At 33.5% G+C, this 24,734-nt stretch overlaps 1 protein-coding gene across 9 annotated transcripts in view; it reads left to right on the plus strand.

The window, feature by feature from the left end:
• The window catches only part of LOC128986887 (protein unc-13 homolog 4B-like), a 116,401-nt gene that overhangs the window by 64,873 nt on the left and 26,794 nt on the right, over positions 1 to 24,734 (plus strand). For 7 of the 9 annotated variants that reach the window (XM_054407486.1, XM_054407482.1, XM_054407483.1 and 4 more), the window contains 11 exons: positions 5,790 to 5,958; positions 13,330 to 13,491; positions 15,391 to 15,457; positions 15,849 to 15,960; positions 17,038 to 17,082; positions 17,416 to 17,575; positions 18,062 to 18,241; positions 19,236 to 19,460; positions 20,846 to 20,967; positions 23,859 to 24,002; positions 24,469 to 24,606. In XM_054407486.1, coding sequence (XP_054263461.1) covers positions 5,790 to 5,958; positions 13,330 to 13,491; positions 15,391 to 15,457; positions 15,849 to 15,960; positions 17,038 to 17,082; positions 17,416 to 17,575; positions 18,062 to 18,241; positions 19,236 to 19,460; positions 20,846 to 20,967; positions 23,859 to 24,002; positions 24,469 to 24,606 — 1,524 coding nt within the window. Of the gene's footprint in view, positions 1 to 2,407; positions 2,539 to 5,789; positions 5,959 to 8,194; positions 8,502 to 13,329; positions 13,492 to 15,390; positions 15,458 to 15,848; positions 15,961 to 17,037; positions 17,083 to 17,415; positions 17,576 to 18,061; positions 18,242 to 19,235; positions 19,461 to 20,845; positions 20,968 to 23,858; positions 24,003 to 24,468; positions 24,607 to 24,734 lie in introns of those variants that run through there. The other 2 variants (XM_054407488.1, XM_054407491.1) reach the window with 2 other exon arrangements.

Here is a 24,734-nt window from a genome sequence, read left to right on the forward strand (position 1 = left end):
CTCCGACTGTACAACGTCTGCAAGCGCCGGATAGTGGGATTTCTCTGACGTCACGACGGTCTTTTGTAAGTCAGTCATGATCGTGACGTCACAGTCCTTGCCTTTCTACCTTCATGGCTTCATGACTATTGCGCCCCGCCAACACTGCCTCTCCCACTTCCTCTGGTCTCAACTCAAGTTCTACGAACATCAATAAGTCTTCGTTAGCATGTAAATGTGATTCATAGTCACACCATTGCATTCCTCACTTGCTAAGTAATCACTTCTATTCGTTAGGTTCATGTGACCGTCTCAAAACTAAGTAGTATTCCCAGAAACTATTGTGATCATAAACGGATTACTCTGAATGGATTAGATTTATCATTGAGTAAGCATGCTATGTATAAATCACAACACTTCAAAATACTCATTAAAGTTAATCTTTGTGATATCACAACCCATAAACGCATAGTGCATTTTATGTAGCCTAATTTTACAGCGAATTATTTCCACGCATATGCCAATCCTTGGAGCCAACGCAAAAGCATGTCTGTTCTCTATTTAGAAGGTTTGCAACTGCTTCGTCAAAACTCGAAAATGCTTACAATTACACTTTTGTTACGAAAGTTAATTATTACAACAACCGTTCTGAATGATACCATTTTAATATTCCAGCGAATGTGATTAATGGGTGCGATGTATACAACAAGGTTTGCGATAAAACACTACTTGTGTTTAATTATAGCTGACTGTGAGACTGTAGTTGGCGTGGAGCGTGGAGTAGTGACAATGACAATGACAGTTGAGATACCTGTGTACTGATTGAGATTGTAGTGAGGCCTTGGCCATCAGTTAGTTACCCAACACAACGCTAGGTATTCCTCATCGCCGAGACCTTGTGGCTTGTACAGAGCAACCTGAGTATGACTATCCGCCATCGCTACAGACTCATCAAACTCGTGTGCTAGTTTTGATTTTACTGTAGTCTGAAAACGCATTTCAGTACCTAATCAATTAGAATACATAGTAATACAAACAAAAAAGTGTAGCTGAGGTAGTTTAACATTAGGTGTATGGAAGTTTCCTTAAATTAAAAGGAATTATGACCTTAAATGGCAATTTATGAAATAATGGATAGTTTTGCGCTGAATTTCTCGTCATGACAAACATTTTAGATATATGGTTTATGGGGTTGTGACCTTTAGTTTTCTCAAAATTTCGGTACTTGAGGATTTATTTATGGATGTTGTTTACTTAAACATCTATCGTGGAAACGAATATGTGATGAGTCCTACCATTCTAGTGGTACGACTAAAAGTAAGCCATGATAAACACGTTGAAATGTGAACATTACCATTACCGACATCAGTAATGTCACCGTGCCGGTCAGTGCATAGAGAAATGTTAACAGACGACCAATTAGGGTGTCTCCTCTAACAATCTGACATACTACATATTCATACGGATGAACATGTTGTCTCAGAACACCTAGGACCTAGCCAACAGTGGCCATCAGGAGGAGTATCTTACACGTTAGGTCGGGTTTACAGTATACAGGATAATGGAAGCTGCTATCGCCGTTGAAACGTATGTAGCCTACTATTTTTATGTCCTAACGGCTAACTAAGAAGAGTGTTCAACATATTTATAGAATGCTATAATGAAATATTTTACTATCATTCAATATGATGAAGTTTAGCCTATTATAAAAGAACTTGTCTCGCGTAGTTAAAATAATATTTAAATTACATTTGTGTCCATAAACTTTTGGGTTTCTAGGTCGATATAGCTCTCGCAGCTCCTTGCAGAGCCTACTCAATATTGAACCAATACCATTGAATCAATATGGTAGTTATAAATGTGGCCGTTTTCCTGAACCCTTCCACCATAGATTAAAAGAGCTTCCACGGTGCACAGTTGGCTTAGTAGATCTCTGCTTGAGCATGGCTCTACCAGAGTATCACAGACTATAGAGTAAACCATTACTGTATTCTATCTACAGTCTGTGGTATCAGTATGCACACATACTATATGACGTATTCTCGCACAGAAACTCACCTGTCTCCAACTGAGCGCCGGTAGAAACGTAACACAGTGTTCTAGAAGTTGTTTATCGTTCATTAGGGTTTGTCTCAACAGTAAAACTGTTGCAATCAAATACAAAACGTCCAATTTGTTGACTGTATATACCAAACTTTTCAGGATATCATAAAAACGCCAAACCTTGGCGACTTAACCGACCAACCGATATTCCAAAAACAAGGTTTACTAGTTAGTGAAATGCGCAATGCCATGATTTTGACTTCCGCTGTTTGACACTGTGATAGCACCTGTTATCAGTGGCAGACAAGGTTAGTTCTCCGCGACGCGGCGGTGATGTAGTCAGTTGTCAGTGTACCGCCACCGCGGACAGTGTGAGGTGCGGAGGCGGACTGCGGAGTGCAGAGTGCGGAGTGACACTATGGAGTACGCTAGCTGGGTAGGACGTCTACCGGCCAAGACACTCCGTATAGTCTGGACACCCGTGGACCACATGCGGAGTTATCTACCTAACTGGAGGTGGGCACTGGGTAGTGGGTACACAGAGAGTACTGGAATCATACTGATAAGTAGGCCACTACACGCGTGGAGTAGAAAAATACTCATAGACACGTTTATCTTACCATCAGATATGATTGTCCTTTTGTGCAAGAAGATCTTTGAAAACTTAACTCTCTTTTAAAATATAATATTTTCGTGATATAAAGTGTATAGTTTTATAATACGAGTTGTGTAATGTTTATAGTTTATAATGTTTGTAGTTTTATAATACTATACGAGTATATTTATAATACGAGTGTACAATACAGTAGGCCTACTGTGACAATAGTACTGTATGATTTTTTTCTGTTTTCTTGTAATTCGTGTCATTTACATTACTCAAACTTATTTTTCCCCAACACACATATTTCAAGTCCAACATCAAATTCGATGAAATGGCAAATGTGACGTAGCCTCACTACTCAGTACAACCACAACCGATTCTTAGCAAAGATTAATTGATAGATACAGTAAGTTATCTACAACTGTTCTGTTCATGAGTGTATCGCATTATGGTTGAGCTAACCACTTGGTTAAATTAATTAACGGATTTAACATTTTTAACATAGACAACAGCTAACAGCAAGCTGAATACTGTAAACATAAGTAGTTACATGTACTGCACAAGAAAACTAAGAACTGGCTTAAACAAAACGAAGAACTTGTTAGCGCTCATAGAATTAGTTAGCACTGATCTACTCCTTACACCAATTGAATTACCATTGTATCACCTGTATCATGAATCATGTGGTAGAGAAGTAGCTATTAGGCCTCGCCACTTTAACTTGAGTTATAGTTATACCAATCATTGCTTGTTGGTCAGCCATTTATATTTTCGTAAAAACCAACCCCTTACTGCAAATAAGTTTTGCCACACCTTCAGCTTAGAGCAGGAAGTTTGCGTAAGAAATCAGGCGACATATCAGCTGTTTAGTTGGTATCTCGCCATGCTCGTTACCTTCCCAGAGCTCATAAATTGATAACCGATAAACAAATACATTTAACTATGACTCACACACTGTTTACTTTAGTTATTATTTTGCAATAGTTGAATACTTTGTTTGTTTCCAAAACAAGCGTGAAAATAATCATATTTCTAACGAAGTTCAATTACAGTTACAGTATAAATAAAGGTTGTTGAGTTAGTGTGATCATTAGCCCTCTAGTCGGTTTACTTCTGATGTAAATTTATTTTATTCTTACAATCAAATAATACTGTTTCTGTCAGAAGCTTCTAAGATATTATGTTTTTTTTCATCAAACTATTTAACGCTTGTTAAAAAGTCACATTGTAAAATATCCAATAATTTGACACATTGATCGCGAAGACTTACAAGAAATTATTATTAGGAAGGTTGAGATCCAGATCCAACTGATTGACAGATGCCTTAGTAATTGGTTCCGTCCTAGTTTTAACAATTAATGTGATATGATGACGTAATGATTCCATTGTATTTCGCAAACTTTACACCATAATCACAGCTATTAAAAACTATACAGTATATGTAATGTAATTACAAAATACAGAACACAATACAGAATTTGTTTTCAAAATCTTAGAACACAATATACACAGTTTATAGTACATTCTATTTGTTTTAATGATTAATTGATTTCGATTAATATATTTTATATTATTTTATTCATATAATTAATCAAGCCAATGACCAGTTCTTTGAATAATAACCTAGTAGAGGTACTGTATTATAAAATCCGAAATTTTTACATTTTATTTTTTCCTAATTATTGGGATATTTGCTTAATTTGTTATTACTGTAAAGGCTTGAGTGCGTTCCTTCGACTTCCACCATATAGTTGTTGGTAAAATAAAAATTTTTGTGAGCTACCATGTAAGTTCAAGCAAGTTACCTGCTCCATAAATACGCAAGTTTGTTTAAATTAGCACACAATATTTTCACAACGCATGTGACATCATCTCTTCAGTACAAGGACTCGTTGTGTTGAGTGGAATGTACCAACAACAAACACTCGCTGTCTCTCGCACATCGCGTCACTTGGTTGTTGTTTGTCCTTCGTCCTTTGGTTGACTTGGACAACACCTCACTGTTGGCAGACGTGATCTCCGAGCCATGTATCTGATTGGGTTATGGTTTCGTGGTTTAGAATAGTTATTTTAACCAAGTATTGAATCAATATGAGATATAGTACGGGGCAATTAGATTTAAACCTCAACAAAACAAGTAAAACCAACTTTTGACTCTTAACTGTTTTATATAGTCCCAGTAATGTATAATAAAAAGTTACAAAATTTTGAGCGTCGGGTTTGGGGAGAGGAGGGGGTAATAGTTGCAAAATGGTTGTAATTTTTGGTTTTAATGAAATATATTGACAATTGTGTGGTATAGCGCAAACTATGTTATTAATAAAAAGATATTAAACATTTCAAACATGAATGGTCCTCTTCATCTCTTTAAAAAGTGAATGGTTAAAGAAGTTACCAAAGGTTAAAAATTGACATGTTTTCAAACATTTTAACGCTTTGAAATATATGACTTGACTTAGCAATATGGAAATGTTTTTTACAGGTTATGGGTTTGTGTTTTGTAAAGGCGAATAGTGATTTTAGTGGCCTGAATGTTAGCGATAAGCCCTTGAAGGAACGACAACCTCACAAGGTCTCGTCCCATTTTAAGACACAATATGAGTTAACATGTGATCCTGCAAACTTTAGGTGTCACTATTTAACCTCGACCCTTCGTTAGATAGCATGATACATTTAATAGCCTTATCACCAGTGACAACTTAATTTAGAATCCATCCCTTTCTTATAAGATAAGTCAAATTGCAGACAAATTTTCCACTAATCGTTGTTTGTAAAAAAAATCAAGTATCTAGTAGTTGGAAATCTAGTTGGAATCTAGACATGTTGGACAAATATTTTTAAGTCATATTGAGAAATTGCGAATGTTTTTAAAGCAAGAAAATGAGACAGATGCGTGTTCAATGAATGCTATATCGAGACTCGGGTGTTTTAAGCTGCGATTATACACTCTTTTTTTCTTGATGTCTACGCCAGTGATATTTTTACCCGAGGCATTGCAGTAGGAAGGACAACACTTTGTTGTCCAAAACACATATATGCTGTAGGGAATCAATAATTAAACTCTTGTGATAAAAACATATTTTTGTTCGATTCTGCATACTACGTTCGTTGTTGTTTCGTTTACCGGTTGTCTGTCACAAACACTAAGTTGTCCTTCCTGTTGCAGGATCCAGGAGTTGGACGGAGGTTTCTTCGAGAGGTTTGGGTCGCTGGGACAGAAGGAGCAGCAGGCCGCACCTGAGGATGACCCCGAGCCGCCGCAGGACGATGTTGAGGAAGAGGCAGTCAAGAAGGAGATCAAGAAAGATCTCCTGGCAGAGGCCATCGGTCTTAACGTGAGTGAAGTCGTATGAATATAACCCACATCACGAATGGACGAAACAAGTCAGAATATACGCATTACACTGAAACATATGCATAATATTCACCCTTGTAACAACATTATAAGGATGCGTAACCTACATAGAAAAATTAACATATTATACCACAAATCCTAAATAGTTCATTGCATTTTGGTCGTTACTTAAATGATAATGAACTTATTTTGCCATAATACTTTTTACATTAAGCATTTATTCGTATTGATTTAATGCAACCGGGCTACTTAAAGCAAAACGACATGTTAAAACATCATAACTATGATTTTCTCAATATTGTTAGGAACAAGGTTATCTTCAATACCGAATTAGAAAATGTTCTACATTATACAGTTTTCCATTTTAGTTATGCCCCCCATAACATACAAACCAACAAATGGTTAAATTATTAAATCAACCTAAAATAGATGGGCAGATGAGGTATGTTGTGTTTGTTGTATTTGTATGTCATTCTCTATGGTGGGGTATTTAATTTAACCACGCAGGAAGTGTTGCGTGCAAAGTTCTCATTACTGGCCGCCGTGACTTTCAAATGTCAGTGGAAACTCGAGGATTTAACCTTTCACTTTCTTATATAAAATCAAGATTTGTATGATTTAAAAATTAATTAAATTTACATTTAAATATACGTTTTACTTTGTGGTATAAACTTTGTCTGACGTTTGTTGTCTTTCAAAAGAACATGTTTAGGCATACCTCTAATAAAGGTAAACCATAGTTGGCAACAGCAGCTACAACCAACCAATTATTCTAATATATATTCAATTTTCACTCTGGCAATAATTTATCACAATTCTGTTATGTGTTCTGGCTCTAAGGCACGAGTTTTTAATCTTTGGGATTACTGTAAACTGGTTGACATTTGGATTAAAAAAGTGTGTTTTTTGAAATTGATGGTTTGTCGATAGTTAGGCTTTAACTGAGTTATTTAATGGTATTGGCCAACCACAAATACATCAATTAGGGACCGTTAGCCAAGAGTGACGTCATAACTGGAGCTGCAAATAGCTCGGCCCACATTGAGATATACAGTAGCTAATAGTATAACTCCAGTATCAGCAACCAGTGCATCAATGACGTAGTAGTTCACATATGCTCGTGTACTTATTATTTGACACTACTGAGATAAAACTCACAACATAATATATTATATTCGAAATTTATCTGTGCACCGGTGAAGTAGTTAGTTCCCTTTCCCCACCTCGTACAGGGTATTTTGTTGTTGTTATTGTTGTATACGTCGCGTCAATATGGTAGAATTAATGACGGTTTTAAAGGAAAATTGTCCAAACCCCTCAAATTTGTTGTAAATGTGTTGGGGATCGAACCCCGTCCCTATCTCACCACCATCCAAGACGCTAATCTCACGTCGCTAATCACTCCGCTGATCCAGTCTTCAATGCTCAACCACGGCTAGATAATGTTCACAGGAAGCATACATTATTCGTGCAAGTGCAGGTCGTGCTTTAATTACCTTCCTCGGATAGCCTATTTAACAATAGTAGGCCTACTGTAGTATTTAATACTACTTTAATTATAATTGAGAGAACGGCCATAGAATGCATCATACGTGTAAGAGCAGACGCAGGCCGTGCATAAGTGACGTAGTACTTCCATCGATAGGGTAATATATTATGTACATACAAATATCCATATACATATCGACTTCACGTTGACTCTCGTGACAACGGTGGTTACAGTCTACAGATATAAATTGTAATGATCAACTATCAGAAACCTGAACAAAATCGATGTTATAGACTAAACGTCAATGATTGTCACTATTTAAAAATCAAGTAAGATCATTATCCTATGTAAATGGTAAGATATGTTGAACACATAAGAAACCCACCATCCCCAACCGTACAGTTTGTATAGGTGCAACATGTTTTGGCACTTAAATAAATTATCATAGGTCTATACATTTCCAAAAAATTTCAAGATGAAGGACCTTGCCCCCTCAGAGTAGGCTATTGTTGGACGCGCATGCCGCCGTAGCTGCCAACGAGCGATACCTTTAGAGAAGTTTAGTTTCGGTGGTCAGCTTCGCGAACGCGGAGTCTTCACTTTCCGTTTCATTTACTCAAGAGTGAATTTCGAATTTATTTACTTTGCAGATTTTTTTACTGTTACTTTATTAATTTGTTTGTAATCGGTTATACCAAAATTACTCTTTTATTATTATTTTTAGGTTTTTTAAAAACGTCTACGTTGGTATCCAAAACAGTTAGGAAAAGTGCATTAACCGTGATACTTCTCAACTCGAGAGTGCAAAAAATTAAAAAAACAACCATGTTTACTATTACGTGATAATAATATGCACTATATCATTGTAAGTTAGTTGGTGGTTTTTGAGTGCGGCACTTGTGTAGGATTAGGTTATCTGTGGTTTGTCTTTATCAATGAAGATGAAGACCATAGAGAGACATCACAATCCCTTCCGTGGTCTCAAAAAAGAGGAACTTCAGAGACAAACTAGTCTAGCACTCCAGTCTATGACTGTAAGTGGAAAGCAAAATGGTTCTGAACCACCGGTATTCATTTATAAAATTAATGATAACCTAAGTTTAACAAAATGCATTGAAATTTACAAAGACTAAATCAAAAAAGGATTTAAAAAAGTATGTCTGTAGTTTAATTAGCACCCAGAAAGTAAAAAGTGGAAACCACTTAACAGCACAAAATTGAAAGTACCTATTTAAGTTTATTTTGTTTTAACCAAAAAGCTTAATCTTATAACACCGATCTTCCTCCCCAGTCCATTCAAACATCAAGGTCGTTGCTTGTTTTTTTTTACCCGTCAGCTCTCTTAACAATAGAAATGCTCTAATGCTACACCAGGGCTTGTTTGGCATCAGAAATTATTAGTTAATAATATAAAGGTCGCATCCATAGATTTGGAAACCGTTGTTTTAAAATAAATGTGGACAATGCAATAGTGCTCTAACACCACTACAAATGCACCCTTTGAAAAAAAATTTAAAAAAACATTTATATCTTTGCCAAACTTAGAAAATTATGAATTTAAGGTGTTGACATATTATGCCTCTATTCCAAATTTAACAGAACACTTTTATGGTCATATTTTTATGTCTTTAGAATAATTTAAATTGTTATGATGTTTAGGCCTACTACAAAAGATCAATGGTATTGTTCCATTCTGATAGTGATATGTAAAGGAGAGGCAAAAGTTCAGGATGTTTATTTATTGACTCCCGGATTCTAGAAGCGTATTACTAAATGCATATAGGAGTTAGGATGCAGCACGTACTCAGCCAGGGAAATGGGTATATATATCCCAGGTTTAACACTGTAACTTCTAAATAAACGAATATAAAATAAAATAAATGTACACAATCATATATTTTTAACTAGCTGTTACCCACGGGATTCACCCCGTTTGACTTCATAATAAGTATAAGTATTAATAAAACTATTGATTTGTTAAGTTAAGCTGAAATCAACAAAACAGAGTACAGTACCTTATACAAAAAAATAATCACACCTGATTTTAGGTAATGGTAATAAATTGAAAGAATAACAATAAAATAAGTACAGCTGAGGTATTTTTACTTTCTCCCCCTATACCATAGTATATGGAGAAAGTATTGTTTTCGTCAAAATTTTTGAGTTTGAGTTTTGAGTGGATATATTCGTTTTGGGTCCCCCTGGACCCAAAAAAGTGGTTTTCGAAGTGATGTCTGGGTGTGTGTGTGTGTGTCTGTGTGTCTGGATGTGTACAGAGCTAGGGACTACACATGTGGTCCAATTCCGATTAAATTTGGTATGTAGGTTCTAATCCATGGTATCTCCAGGCCTTTTTTTCACTTTTTTGAAGTTTTAGCGAATTTCCCATATAGAGAATAAGTAAATTGTTGTAGTTTGCTTGTTTATGAACATATTTTGATCAAATTTGGAAAATGTTTTTATTTCTTACTAACTATTAACGTTTTACAAAAAAAAAAAAAAACAGTTTTACCCTCCCTGATGCAGCAAACCTAAGTACTAGTTAAACTAATTCTATTTAAATAGAGAATAAATGTTATATTTTTAAGTAGAAATTTCAGTGTAAATCCAATCAGTCAAATGGAAATTCGCTTAGTCTGCAGGTTTGCTGCGGCGGGGGTATTGATTTTTAATGGGGATTTTCCCAACAAACCCATAAAAAACGGAAAAATCGAATTTTCTCAAAAATGGTCCGAACGATTTTGATAAAAATTTAGTATGTTGTAGCTCTTTAAATTCTGAACAAAAAGGTACAAATCCCATTTCTATAAAAATTACGGTTCAAAAGTTATTGTAAATTATGTTATTTTCCCATAAAACAACGAAAAATAGGATTTTAAAAAAAATCCGGTTTTGATGTAACATAATATGTTATTGTCCTTACAATTTTGATAGGTTTTTTCATTTTTTTTTAATTTTGATTTTTAATGGGGATTTTCCCATAAAACCCCATAAAATAACGGAAAAATAAGATTTTCGCAAAAATGGCCCGAACAATTTTGATAAAAATTTAGTATGTTATAGTCCTTTATATTCTGAACAAAATGGTACAAATCCCATTCCTTAAAAAATTACGGTTCAATAGTTATTGTAAATTATGTTATTTTCCCCTTAAAACCCCCATAAAATAACGGAAAATTGGATTTTCTCAAAAGTGGCCTGAACAATTTTGATAAAAATTTAGTATGTTATAGTCCTTAAATTCTGAGCAAAATTGTACAAATCCCATTTCCGTATATTTACTCTCACCGCTTGCACGGTTGTTGACAAACTAATGGGAGAGAGTATGTGTCAGAATGCTGATATCGTTTATTAACATTAGGTCTCTATGGATAATCTGTTCACTTATTTCATAACTTCCAGCAGAGGTAAACACTTCCGAAACAGCAGCAAAGAGCCAAGAGGTTTGTTTGTGGTTGTGAAATGGGAATCAGGTCAACATAACATTAAACATTCAACACAACACACTACTCCAGATGCCCACCTGTATGTAGTGTTACAGTTACCACCCGAAATCTCTTATGTTGGGTGAAAATAAACCAGTAATCAAGTGGACTACAATGAAATTATAACTTTTATACTATTTTGAAAATAAAAAAATGTAGCAAGACAAAGGTACTGGATCTTAAACTTTCTGGTTAAGTGCCAATGCTTTGTAGCAAATAATGTCTATTACAATATGTTTAAGATAATATCAATGCCTCTTATGGGCACCAGCAGGGTGTGGCCTCCCCTGAGATAAGACCACATTATCATACAGTTAACTAATTAAACTTTGTAAGGTTTAATAAAATGCATACATACCAACATACCATACATTTTTAATAGTGGAAGAATATTAGGAAAATCGACCTAACAAATTCGGACAAGTGGAAACTTTGCACAGTTGTTTAGTAAGCCTAAATAGATAAAATATCAAAAGTCCCTATAAATCCCGGCTGTGCTTCAGCCGCCATCTTGGAAAATGGCGGCCAATTTTCACTTTTTTGAGAATATTTTACAAACTTTTGGTATTAGAGAATTTTTGTAAATACAAAAGTTAAAGAACGTCTAAAAATACATATTTTTATAATACAGTACAAGTTTTGCTCTATCTCTAACGGTTATTAAGATAAATAATAAAAATAGTATTAAATTTAAAATTCCCATGTTATTCTTATGGAGGAAAATAAAATTGTTGCAGTTTGCTTATTTATGGGTATATTTGAATCAAACTTGGCAAATTCATTTATTTTATACTAAGCTATTAATATTTAACATAAATACACACTTTAGTACCCTCCCTATAGCAGTAAACCTAGTACTCGTTTAATTTAAAGTTATTTATATGGGGAATATATATTACATTTTTAGGATAAATTTTTTGTATAAATCCAGTCAGGTAAATGGATATTCATTTGTTAATCGTATTAACAATCATTTTTTCTTATTGGTATTATGATTTAAAGCTCACTAACTATCTTGTCACTACTATGTAACTACTCAAAGCATACATGGTACGTTATTACTCCCGGTATAATTATTTTGTCGGTAAATATTAGGAAATTCAACCTTAAAATCCGGACTAAATTGAAATTTTGCACAGTTAAGCACAGTAAGCCTAGTTGATGAAAATGGCAAAAGTCCCCACAAATTCCGGCTGTGCTTAACCGCATTTAGTCCGGATTTTAAGGTTGAATTTCCTAATATTCACCGACAAAATAATTATACCAGGAGTAATAAGTAGGCTTACCATGTAAGTAGTTACATAGTAGTGAAAAGATAGTGAGTGGACTTTAGACTTTAATACTAATAAGGAAAAACTATTGTTAATCTGTCAAAAAATAAATTTCCATTTGCCTGACTGGATCATTACTAAAATACTTCCTAAAAATGTAAGAATATTCCCTATTTAAATACGGTAACTTTAAATTTAACGAGTACAAGGTTTACTGCTATGGGGAGAGTTATAAAGCGTTGTATTTATGTTAAATATTAATAGATTAGTATAAAATAAATGAATTTGCCAAGTTTGATTCAAATATACCCATAAATAAGCAAACTGCAACAATTTTATTTTCCTCCATAAGAATAACATGGGAATTTTAAATTTAATACTATTTTTATTATTTATCTTAATAACCGTTAGAGATAGAGCAAAACTTGTACTGTATTATAAAAATATGTATTTTTAGACGTTCTTTAACTTTTGTATTTACAAAAATTCTCTAATACCAAAAGTTTGTGAAATATTCTCAAACAGTGAAAATTGGCCGCCATTTTCCAAGATGGCGGCTGAAGCACAGCCGGGATTTATGGGGACTTTTGATATTTTATTTATTAAGGCTTACTAAACAACTGTGCAAAGTTTCCACTTAGTCCGAATTTGTTAGGTCGAATGGCAGTTTTATCCCTAAAATTCCTGGACTATAAAGAACATTTTTGATTTTAGAAAACCAACAAATGTGTTTCAATCAATAAAAATATTTCCAGGTGTTCCATATTCCTCATCCATTACCTTTCTCTAAAAAAAGATACTGAAAAAATATACTCACCCACTGAAAATATTTCCTGCGGGCGCCTTTGATTCATAGCCCAATGACAAATGGCATCTGGGTCTGGAAACGATCTTGCTTGGAATCCTGTTAAAGTGGATATTTTGTTGTTATTCACCCCTTTGCCAGACAAAGTAGAATGAATATTTCTGATCTTGTCTACCATTTACGGTAAATGTGTTTCCATCTTTAAAATTAACAGGACCTAGTAGGACTACATCTTTTCTTCGGTCACTCCTAGTTGTGTTTTCTAGATGGTTTAATTGATGTTTTGTTTGTGTCTACTCAGATTGATGAGCTGTACCTGGAAGTCCTTTATGAAGTGATCCACACAGTCGGCTGCATGAAGGAGCTTGGAGAACAGGAGGTCCTGTTGCAGTACCTGCAGAAAGCTTTCAGAATGGACACAGAGAAACACCAAACACTTCTTGAACAAGCAAGGAGTAAAGAGGTTTGTAAAGGAAACATAGCTAGCAATTATTTTATGAAGTATAAGTTTACACGTCATGAACCCGATTTCTTATTACTCTGTAAGAATGATAAAATGATCTTTGATTTTAAGAAACTTAAATGTTCTTTTCATTGGCAATAAATAACTGGTTAAGCTTAATAATATTAGGTCTCATCTTTGACTGCAGATCACTGTGCTGTCCACAGGAGAACAAAAATATTAAGAGTAAATAAATTGATTGGGTAGGTACTTTGGTGCTTGTTTCCATATATCATCGTGTAACTTATTCTTCTAATTGTGTACATCTTCCATAGTAACTTACTTACGTTATGTATGTTTTCCACTTTAAAAACTAAATATAGCATAAATCAGTGGGTAAATGGTTTTTCAAGTTGTATGATGAGGGAGGGGTTACGGTACCTTATCATTAATTTTTTTTTTAATTTGTTCTGTTCCTTATTTTTGTGAAAGAGAAACTTGATACAGTTACATTCTCAAATCACACGGGCTAGTACTATTAAGTATGAGTGCAAATTACCAAATTTTTCTATTTTTTCTTGATAGTTCTTTAGAGTATGTCTTAAGACAGACACGGCAAAGGGATGGGAGGTTGATTCTGATTCTATTGACCAAGTCATTTAAACTGTTCCTTTTTTTGTACTTTGGTAAAATTATAAACAACTTCTTAATCAGTGCATAGTAAAGTGTTTTTAAATTTAGGGAAAGTAAATAAAAATTTCTATTTACTCTTGAAATACTCGTACATATTAACACTTTATACTGTTTCCTTAAGAGATGGGAAATAAAAGATGGTATAAAAGATAAGTGGCGATTATTTGATTGGAATCTTTGATCATAATCAATCACCAACCATCCTTTATATGCATTTACCACCTTGAAAGTAAACAGAATCAGTGTAAATTCATTTTTTGAGTTCTATTAAAAGTATTTTCAATTTTCATTTACCTTCTGTAACATTACAAGTGCTCTACCCCAAACAAAACTCATGTCAACCCGGTGTTTTATGTAGGCCCTTCACTATTAAAAGTTATGAAATGTTCTCTCTTTTTTGTCAGTTTGGAAAAAAACAAAACATGCAATTACAAAATCAATCAAACTTAAACATTTAGAAGTTTTGTTACAGTTCCCAGTTAGTTCCCATAGTTCCAACTATTTTTACCAAAATTTAGTAAAAGAAATAAAGTTATACAAAATTCTGAATATTAAATGCCATTTACACTCCTTATAAATGTTATTTGACAACTTACTGTATGTTCCACTATTAATGTGTGTATTATTAATATGGAGAACTTTATATTTGATATCACAAAGAGTCTGGTTCACACAATACAGATTTTTCCAAGCATTTTTTCCATGTAACTACTCACAGTAGTGTTATTGTTCAATGAGAAAGAAAGTTGCAGCAACTCTACGATTGTAGTTTAGTAAATGCGTAATTGAATAACCAGTGTTTTTCTCCTTTGAAACTAAAAATATATCTGAGCCATTGTGTTCAGTTTACAAGAACAAACCAAGTGTAAACTTGCCTGTGTGTGATTCTAATTTCAGTATACTTATTTCTTTTCAACAATCTAAGTTTATCTTCTGTCTCTCTGCTGCTTTCTTGTCAATAGCCACCTTGAGATCAGTCTGCATTTCTGAATACTAAAAGAAGTTACTCTCCTTATTTCTTTTCATTAGAGTGTTCATACTATAATAAAACAAACATCTATCAATAATTATTACAAGTGTATTGTAAACCAGTACCTGTAGTAAGAGTTTAAAAATTATGTTTAAAACTAAAATTGTGTTTGATGTTAAATACAAATCATGTTGCATACCATCCACCTAAAATGTGATATCTTGAATTCTTTATCTATGATTGACATATATTTCCAGCCTCCAAATATTCTGCTGAATGTGCAGATTGTGGAAGCCAAAGAACTCCCCCCTAAAGACGCAAATGGTAAGTGTTGTTTGTGTTCTTAAGGCTCTTAAATAAGTACTTAGATACTGGTAGTACAAAGTTAAGTCAGAATTTGGATGAATTTGGTTGTGATTTAAGGTATACAACAGAGGATTTTTTCAGGTCCAAAATTATAACTAGCCTAAATGAAATACCCTTTTATTGGATAGAAATGTGTTTTCAATTCTGTTGTAGTTGTCTGTAGCAAAATTCCTCTGAGGTTTCATCCTTTTCTGGGGGAGAAGCAGAGTCTTGATTAAATTACGCTCAAGTAATACCAAACATGTTTTATAGACTGCCTAATATCTTTAGCAACAATATTTGACTTGCTCCCTCATTGCAGACTTTAAATCGCCCCATATTGTTAACACTTATTTTATTGTGTGACCAGGTCTAAGTGATCCGTTCTGCACTCTTTACCTGAGCTCAGACCCCAGACATCGCTACAACACTTCTGTCAAGGAGCAGACACTCAGTCCTATCTGGGAGGAGCACTTCTCTCTGTAAGTTCTAAACTATGACAACAATATAAACTTTTAAAACATCACCTTTAAAACACATTATATAAAAACATTACTACACGACATAGGTACTGAATTTCTTTTCCGTTTGACTTTTGATCATAAAATAATACTTTTACAGAAATTAACTTTGGTCAAAGTGCTTCAAAAATATTCCCACTGCAGCAAACCTGCCGACTTAGCGAATTTCCATTTGCCTGGATTGATTTTTAATTATTAATCTATTAAATTAACATTTATGTTTAACGAGTACCTAGGTTAGCTGCTACAGGGAAACTAATAAAGTGTGTTTTTTATTAAAATATCATTAGCTTAGTATAAAATAAATGAAAACGCCAAGTTTGATCAAAATTTATCTATAAACAAGCCAACTACAACATATTATAATATTCTCCGTAAGAATAACATGGGAATTTTAAATTAACAATTTTTTAATTTTCTCCGTAACCAATTATCGTACAAAAACACTTTCATATACTAAATATTTGTTTTTTTAAGCTCTTAAAAAAGTCTGGAGAGAAATTGATAAATTGTGTGTTTTAAGGGTAAAAAATGAGAAAAACCCATTTTTACCCCATAAAACCCCTGTTAAACCCCGTTCCCATGGTCCGATCATGCTGGTTCACGAACTCATTCAAGTTTATCCCGCCTTACACCTTCAAACCAAATTTTATCAAAATCGGACAAAGATTACTCAAGTTATCGTGCGGATGGACACATATATATATATATATATATATATATATAAATTTGAACAAATGGTGTTTTTGGCCTCTGGGAACATCAAAAATTAAAAAGTAAATCGGTCCCGGGCCTAGGTCTTGCCATGAGACCTACGGTAATAGCTACTTCCCTATAGGGAAATTCGGTAATATTCTGATATGAGTAAGAACAATTTAATTTTCTCATACCGTACTTATCAGAAATTATTCATTCCTATTTTATTAGTTATAAACCTTTGATCACCCTCCTCATGTATACAGTGGTGGATGCTTTAAATGCACAATAGTTTGCACTATGCCTATCAGTTACTTATGTACCTACCTGTTATGTTTCCAGGCCTATTGACACCCCAAGTGATGAATCCCTTTGCATTGAAGTTTGGTAAGTGTTATTTTTTTTTTAATCTCTTTGTCATTGACTGTTGGTGTTGGGTTATATGGTGGTCTTTGTTATTCTACAATATATTAGACTGTTGGATATACAAGACACAAATTTAATTACAGTTTTAGTGGTTTCAAATATTTTTCTTACAATATTCTTGCCCTTCTCAAAAATGTAACAAAACTTAAAACTGTGTCGAAAATATGTTATTTGAGTTCTGGGTATTTGAATAGAGTAAATCAAAGAGTTCTTAGCATTTAGAGGTAAACATTTCATTTTATTAATCTTACAAAATCATGTATAGTAACTCATATATTTTTCTTTATTATCTAGGGACTTTGATCCAGCAGAAACAGTGAGAGAAAAAATGACAAAGTTTACAGATGTGAAGGGTGTCAAAGGATTTCGGAAATTAATCAAGGAAATTGCAGTCACAGCTTCCACCGGCAAACATGACAATGAATTTATTGGCAATGCAATTGTTCAGCTAAAGGTAAGGTAGTGATTTTTTGAGATAGAAGTACCAAAAGTACTTAAACTGCTCTAAATGATAAGGTATTTTAGCGAATTTCATTTTTTGTTTTAAATTGACATAACTTTTGGACAAGCTATGCTGCCTCTCATTTACTTTATAATTAGTTCACCAACTTTTCTTCATAATAATTGAATTGAAACTTTAATTCTTGTATGGCACAAAAGAGTCACTAATTTTTTTGCTCGCCAGGCACCCTTCTTCCTCCAAAGAAATTTGAAATGCCTATAAGAAGTAGAATTGATTTGAGTGTTAACGATCCAAATTTTTTAAATCTCTAGGTTCCAAATTTGTTGTACAGAGTAGGGTAGGTTTTAAAAACCATGAAACATTCAAATTTCTTTCTGCTTTGTCATTGGAACCTTGTCAGTGTTTCCCTATCCCTTATTTTCTGAAATCCTATCTCAACTATTCTACTTTTACTCAAAAAGACTAATTTTCTTACAGAACATACCTGCTACTGGACAAATCATGTGGGTGAATCTAGAAAAGAAAAATAAGGTTCGCCGTCAAGGAATTGTTAGAGTGAAAATTGCCTTTAGCACTGAAAAAAATTCCCAAGCAGCAACACAAGAACACAGACATCTTCTGAGGATATTTGCGATGCACGAAATTGAGGCTTTACAGGTAAGCTGCCACATGAATCTTTTGTATGTTTTTCATGATGTGTGGCATACCTTGTGCCACACCTTGGTGATCTGGTCATGCGATTCAAGTTCCTGACCAAATCGTTCATGTTGGAAACGTTAACTGAACACATTATTTAATCAAGAGGAGACAATTTACCGCAATTCACAGGCCCTAAGAGCCAGCTTTGATGAGAGTTTGATTAATTAAGCCATTATAACACTGAAATTCGTGGATTGTTCAACTTAGCGGATATTTAGTATATAAGTCAACTGGTCACAACGTGAACTAACATTTGAATTAATAATCAACAATAAATGACGGAATGAATGAAATAGTGAATTTGACTAGATGATCTGAAATTACATATTATTAAAATACTATTACTACGACACAATACCTCAAAGGGGGCGTCCCCCCGTATCCCAACGAATTTACCCTTCCATTCTTGAAGACAGCAGACACACGACAATCGCTTTCGCGACGTCTCTCCCCATACCCCACCATGCGCATGCGCGACCACAGAGTCCTGGTGGCGTATGATGGTTTGAAAGTGGCGGGCTATTTAAATGATAGTGGATTGATCTCCACAGATGCGACTAAAAAACTATTGAAATAAGCAATTACAAAATAAATATTTTCAAATACTGTTTACTAGGTGAAACCAGTTAAAAAAATCAGTGATTACTTTGTTAGCGTATTCGATGGAAATCAGCAATTTGCCCCAGCACATACTCTGTCGGCGGCTTAATTTAACTTCATCCATATTAATTCTAAAACTGGTGACAACTTTAACATGGGGAAGGAAAATGTATATTTCTAATTTATCAATATAACAATTTTATAATCATAAATGAACATTGTGAAGTTTAAACCATATAAATTGTTACACATTCTGAAATATTGCAGGTGGTGTATTTCTTCTAACAAAAGGAATTGTTCTATACATTTAAATACCTTATTTACTAACTCATAGACGTTGTGTTGACTGCAGTCTGAGGAAGGGGTAGAGTGGAACGGAGGGTTGAGTGCTGCTGCGGAGAGTATTCTGCAGCAACACGTTGCGCAGAGCAGCATGACAGAAACAGACGAGGCTCTGGCGAAGTGGGTCGCGTATGCAGCCATCAACACCACTCATGCAGTAAGCTGTGCAGCCTTCCATTCAGCACTGCAGAAGCTGATCAGACCCATCAACAATGGACTACTCACGGACGAAGAGGTATCAAATCAAATCAAATCAAATCAAATCAAAATCATCTTTATTCATTTTTATATACAATATGTATACATAAATGGTGTCAATATAAAACTATTACTAAACTTAAAGACTAACATAGTGTTGCTTAGTTTTTGTATGGAATTCATTAAAACTATAAAATGCACCTTCATTTAGAAAAGATTGTAAAACATTTTTAAAATTGCCAGAGGTTATTTTATTTTTAATTTAAATTGGTAGGCTGTTAAAAAAGATAATCCCATTATAGCTTGGCTTCTTTTTAAAAAACTCTTTGTTATGTTTTGTAATTTGAAAATCATGTCTTTGTCTAGTATTATATTCATGTTTGTCGAGATTTTTTGATAATGTGCCAATTATGTTCTTTATATAGAGAATAGTGTTAAAAATATAAAGGCTGTAAACTGTCATTATCCCTAATTCTAAAAAATAAGTTTTACAAGGAGTGTCATATTTTAGTTTTAACATAGTTCTTAAGGCTTTTTCTTGCCAACATAAAATGCTATTCATGTTAAAATTTGAAGTAGCTCCATAGACTTCAATGCTATACGTTATGTGTGAATGAATTACTGAATAATAAACCGATTTAATTGTTTTCAAATCACAGAAATTTGACAGTCTCTTTATAGCAAAGATCCCAGAACTTATTTTAGAGCAGACTTTATTAACGTGACCTGTCCAATTAAGAGTACAGTCCAACGCTAAACCTAAAAAATAAGTATTTTCACAAAGGTTGAAAGGTGGCGCTGTTGAAGTATACACCTTCACTTTAGCTATATGGTACATGTAATAAGGTATATGATATGTTGTGATAGTTATAAAGTGATACCGGTATACAGTATAGTTTAGAAAAAATATGTCAAATAAATCATTTTAAAGAAGGAATTGCTGTAGAGAGGTTTCTTATTTCTTGTGAATATAACATTACCGCTACATTTGATTTGTTAACAGACCAATGGAAATCAGGGTGTTACCTTTGACTATGTCAACGGTGTTACTGAGTCCTCTTCTAAAAAAAAACATATTGTTTGTGGCCTTTTTATAGACAAATTAAATTTGTAAACAAGATGAAACAATTAACAAATAAGGTATGTATTTTGTTTGGAGGTATTTATTTGTTTGGAAGAAACAATCACAGAATAAAATATTGATCACAGATCAAGAATAAACGATCTCAACTTTTTAGAGTTTTGTCTTTAAAAGAAGCTCAGAAAATAAACAAAACAGACAACTTCAGTACCGGTAAGTTATTTTCAAATCAATTGTTTAAACTATCATTATCATTTATTTTCATCATTGTAATGTAAACATAAAAATTAATCCAAAATGAATCATTAATTAAATAAGGTAATATGAATGTGTGTTTACAGTTTAAATCATTTTGGGATGCTGCAAAGAAAATGTTACCATCATGTTTCAAAACTATCAAAAAACTTCGAAAACTACCTCCAGCAGAAAAGAGCACCACAACTCTCCTTACAAATACCCTTAGGTAAGAATTAAAACTAAAACCGTTTGCATAATATAAAAAAAAGTAGGGACGCAATTCAAGATTCTTGTCATTCGCCTATTAGTCCAGGACCTGACTAGGGTTCTGTGTGCATGTCGTGTATAGTGAATTTTACTTTTGCATTTCAATATAGGTGTCTTAGGAAGTGTTTTCCACTCGGGTGTCAAGTTCGCACCTGGTACGTTTTCGAGCTATGACGTCATCAAGATGGCGGCTCAGCAATTTTTGAATGCGTATATTTCGCGAACCGTTTAATGGATCAGGATGATTTATTTTTTGTTTGAAAGATATTTTTACACCCTATCTTTCTTGTATTTACACTTTTGTTGTAAACTTAATATTTATCTCACTATTTTAAAAAAACGTGTTTTTTATTATTATTATATTTATTGTTTTGCTTATAACTTCTTAACCGCTGATAAAATCAAATACCACCCATTGCAAAAGTTGCAGATGATTCTATACCCTTTCCAATGATACCAAACAATATGTGATTAGACCTAAAGATAAAGCAAAGAGATTGAATAAATCGTAAACGAACACTGAAAGTGGTGTACGTTCCGGGAAAGATTTAGTCTTGGACATGACTAGAATTCTGTGTGCATGTCGTGTATAGAGAATTTTGCTTTTGCATTTCAATATAGGTGTCTTAGGAAGTGTTTTCCACTCGGGTGTCAAGTTCGCACCTGGTACGTTTTCGAGCTATGACGTCATCAAAATGGCGGCCATTGATTTTTTTAAATCGTATATTTCGCAAACTATTTGTCGGATCGGAATGAATGTTTTTTTGTTTGAAAGATAATTTTAAATGCTAACTGTTTTACGTTTACACATTTGTTGTATGTTTAGTACATTCTTCGTAATTTTGCAAAAACCTGTATTTTTAAATATTTTTGAGTTGTTTTTGTTTGTAACGTTTTATTGATACAATTTATCAAAAACCACCAATGAAAAAAGTTGTAGAACATTTAAAAATCTTTACAAAAATACCAAATTCGATATGTTTTACTCAAAAGATTACGTCAAGAAACTAGATAAATCTCATAAAAACACAAATTTTGGCGCAAAAACGCCTATTAGTCCGGCCTCTAGGGCAGTTCGCAAGTCTTATAAAAACAGTTTCGCCATTCAATGTTGATGTACGTGTCTAAATAAGGGTTTTCAACTCGGGTGTCACGTCTGCACCCACTGCAGTTTCCGGTTATGACGTCATTAAAATGGCGGAAAGGGCTATATTAAAAATAACGATATTTTACATACCATGTATTGGATCGGAATGAACTTTTTTTTGTTTGAAAGATAAGTTTACATGCTATCTTTCTTACATTTGCACTTTTGTTTTATGTTTAGTACATTTTTCGTAATTTTGCAAAAACCTATATTTTTAAACATTTTTGTGTTATTTTTGTCGATAACGTTTTATTGATACAATATATCAGAAATAACTTAAAAACAAAGTTGTAGCACGTTAAAAGAGCTTTACAAAAATACCAAATTCGATATGCTTTACTCAAAAGATCACGTCAAGAAACTAGAAAATCGTACAAAACAACCTAATTTTGCGCAAAAACGCATATAAATCTCAATCCGTGCAAATGGAAATTCGCTTATTCGAAAGGATTGCTGCACCGGGGGTATTTATATAGTGGAAACATTCCTATGGACTAATTACATTGATTTGTTGTGCTTTTATTTGCATAAAAGAGGGTAATGGTCTTATTTTAAGTAAAATAGCTGGTGAAATCGTAACATGTAGCAATTTTTAAGACATCATAATCGGAAACTGCAGTGGGTCCAGACGTGACACCCGAGTTAAAACACTTCTTTAGACACATACATCAACATTGAATGGTAAAACTGTCTATATATGACTCGAACACAGCCATCGATGTCGGATTTATATGCGTTTTTGCGCAAAATTAGGTTGTTTTGTACGATTTTCTAGTTTCTTGACGTGATCTTTTGAGTAAAGCATATCGAATTTGGTATTTTTGTAAAGCTATTTTAACGTGCTACAAATTTGTCTATAAGTTATTTCTGATATATTGTATCAATAAAACGTTATCGACAAAAATAACACAAAAATGTTTAAAAATATAGGTTTTTGCAAAATTACGAAAAATGTACTAAACATAAAACAAAAGTGCAAATGTAAGAAAGATAGCATGTAAACTTATCTTTCAAACAAAAAAAAGTTCATTCCGATCCGACAAATAGTTTGCGAAATATACAATTTAAAAAAATCAATGGCCGCCATTTTGATGACGTCATAGCTCGAAAACGTACCAGGTGCGAACTTGACACCCGAGTGGAAAACACTTCCTAAGACACCTATATTGAAATGCAAAAGTAAAATTCACTATACACGACATGCACACAGAACCCTAGTCAGGTCCTGGACTATATTGGGTCTGATGATGATTGGAGTGTCCAATTGAAATCGATCACCACTTACCATCTTTTTTGTATATTTACCGTTTTGTGAGTAACAGTATAAGAGTAAATATATGTTTAAAGTGTTATAAGATGTCTCTTTTATTTACTTTCTATAAAAATACACGATGAGAGGATGAAACAGCATGATTTTGAAATGTACAGTCTTAATTTTGCAGTTTATAAGAAAATAAATGACATATCATGAAAAGTATGTGCACTCAATCATTTTTCCACTTAGACATTTGAAATTAAATATAACACTTTCATCAAACTGGTACAGTATTTTTAAATTTTAAGTGATTTTTGTAATTCAATGTTAATAATCATACCTCATTAAATCAAACTTCAAAATTAAATCAAACCTCATTAAATAGTTAAGTTTTTATTATTTTTTCAACTTATGGCTCATTCTTTAATATTATTGTCTGTTTTTATAGCATATTATCAACACTGAATTCCATGCAGTTACCAAAGGGTTTAGACCTGTTTCCTCAGTCAGTGTATGGTTGGCTCACTCGATCCACAAACTGTGATATTCGTTCTGTCGTGGAAGAGGCAATAACACAGGCAGCCGTGGACTGGTAGGTTCTTACATAGTATAATGTAGCATTACTGCCTAGTCTAAAAATAACTGATCCATCATTAGATGTTAAATACTTTTGTGTCGTACTGTTGTATTACATGCATATACTCAATAAAGGATAAAAGGAATATCGTTACTATTCCACATTTTAAAATGCTAAGTCAGACATACCAGTCATATGCTTATAAAAAATGATACAGTATATCTACAAACCATATGTCCATGATAAAACAGCATGGTTTTTTACCATTCTAAGGTCAAAAACGTTTTACTCGTGGCATATGAATCTATCTGCTGTCAAATTTTTATGAAATGATTGAAAAATTGTCCCAATAGCAGAAGTTGTGTGCACAAAGGCTTAATAACATCACCTGTATCATATGAGAATTCTTGTTTTTATCTAGCTGCATGTACTTGACACTTCAACTAAAACTTTTTTAATGAAAAGTTGTTTTGAATTACAGGTTCATCCACCTCACCGATCACAGCAAACCTGAAGACAGTTCAGAAAAGTCCAATTTGAAGCACAAAATTAATATTGTTAGATTGATTAAATCGGATCTTCAAAAGGCCATCGAATTCCATGAAAAGTTGTTTGTCACGTAAGTAGCAGAAAATTATTGGTTTTGAAGATTTGTTCAAGCTATGCAAAATTTATATTATTTACTTACTAAACCAACACACTATCTGGTTACCTTAAGTCAATACAGAAACGCTGAGTTTTTCAAAT

This window comes from Macrosteles quadrilineatus, unplaced genomic scaffold, assembly GCF_028750875.1.
Source record: "Macrosteles quadrilineatus isolate MER2022 unplaced genomic scaffold, UCM_ALF_1.0 Scaffold_2__2_contigs__length_208266976, whole genome shotgun sequence".
NCBI lineage: Eukaryota > Metazoa > Arthropoda > Insecta > Hemiptera > Cicadellidae > Macrosteles > Macrosteles quadrilineatus.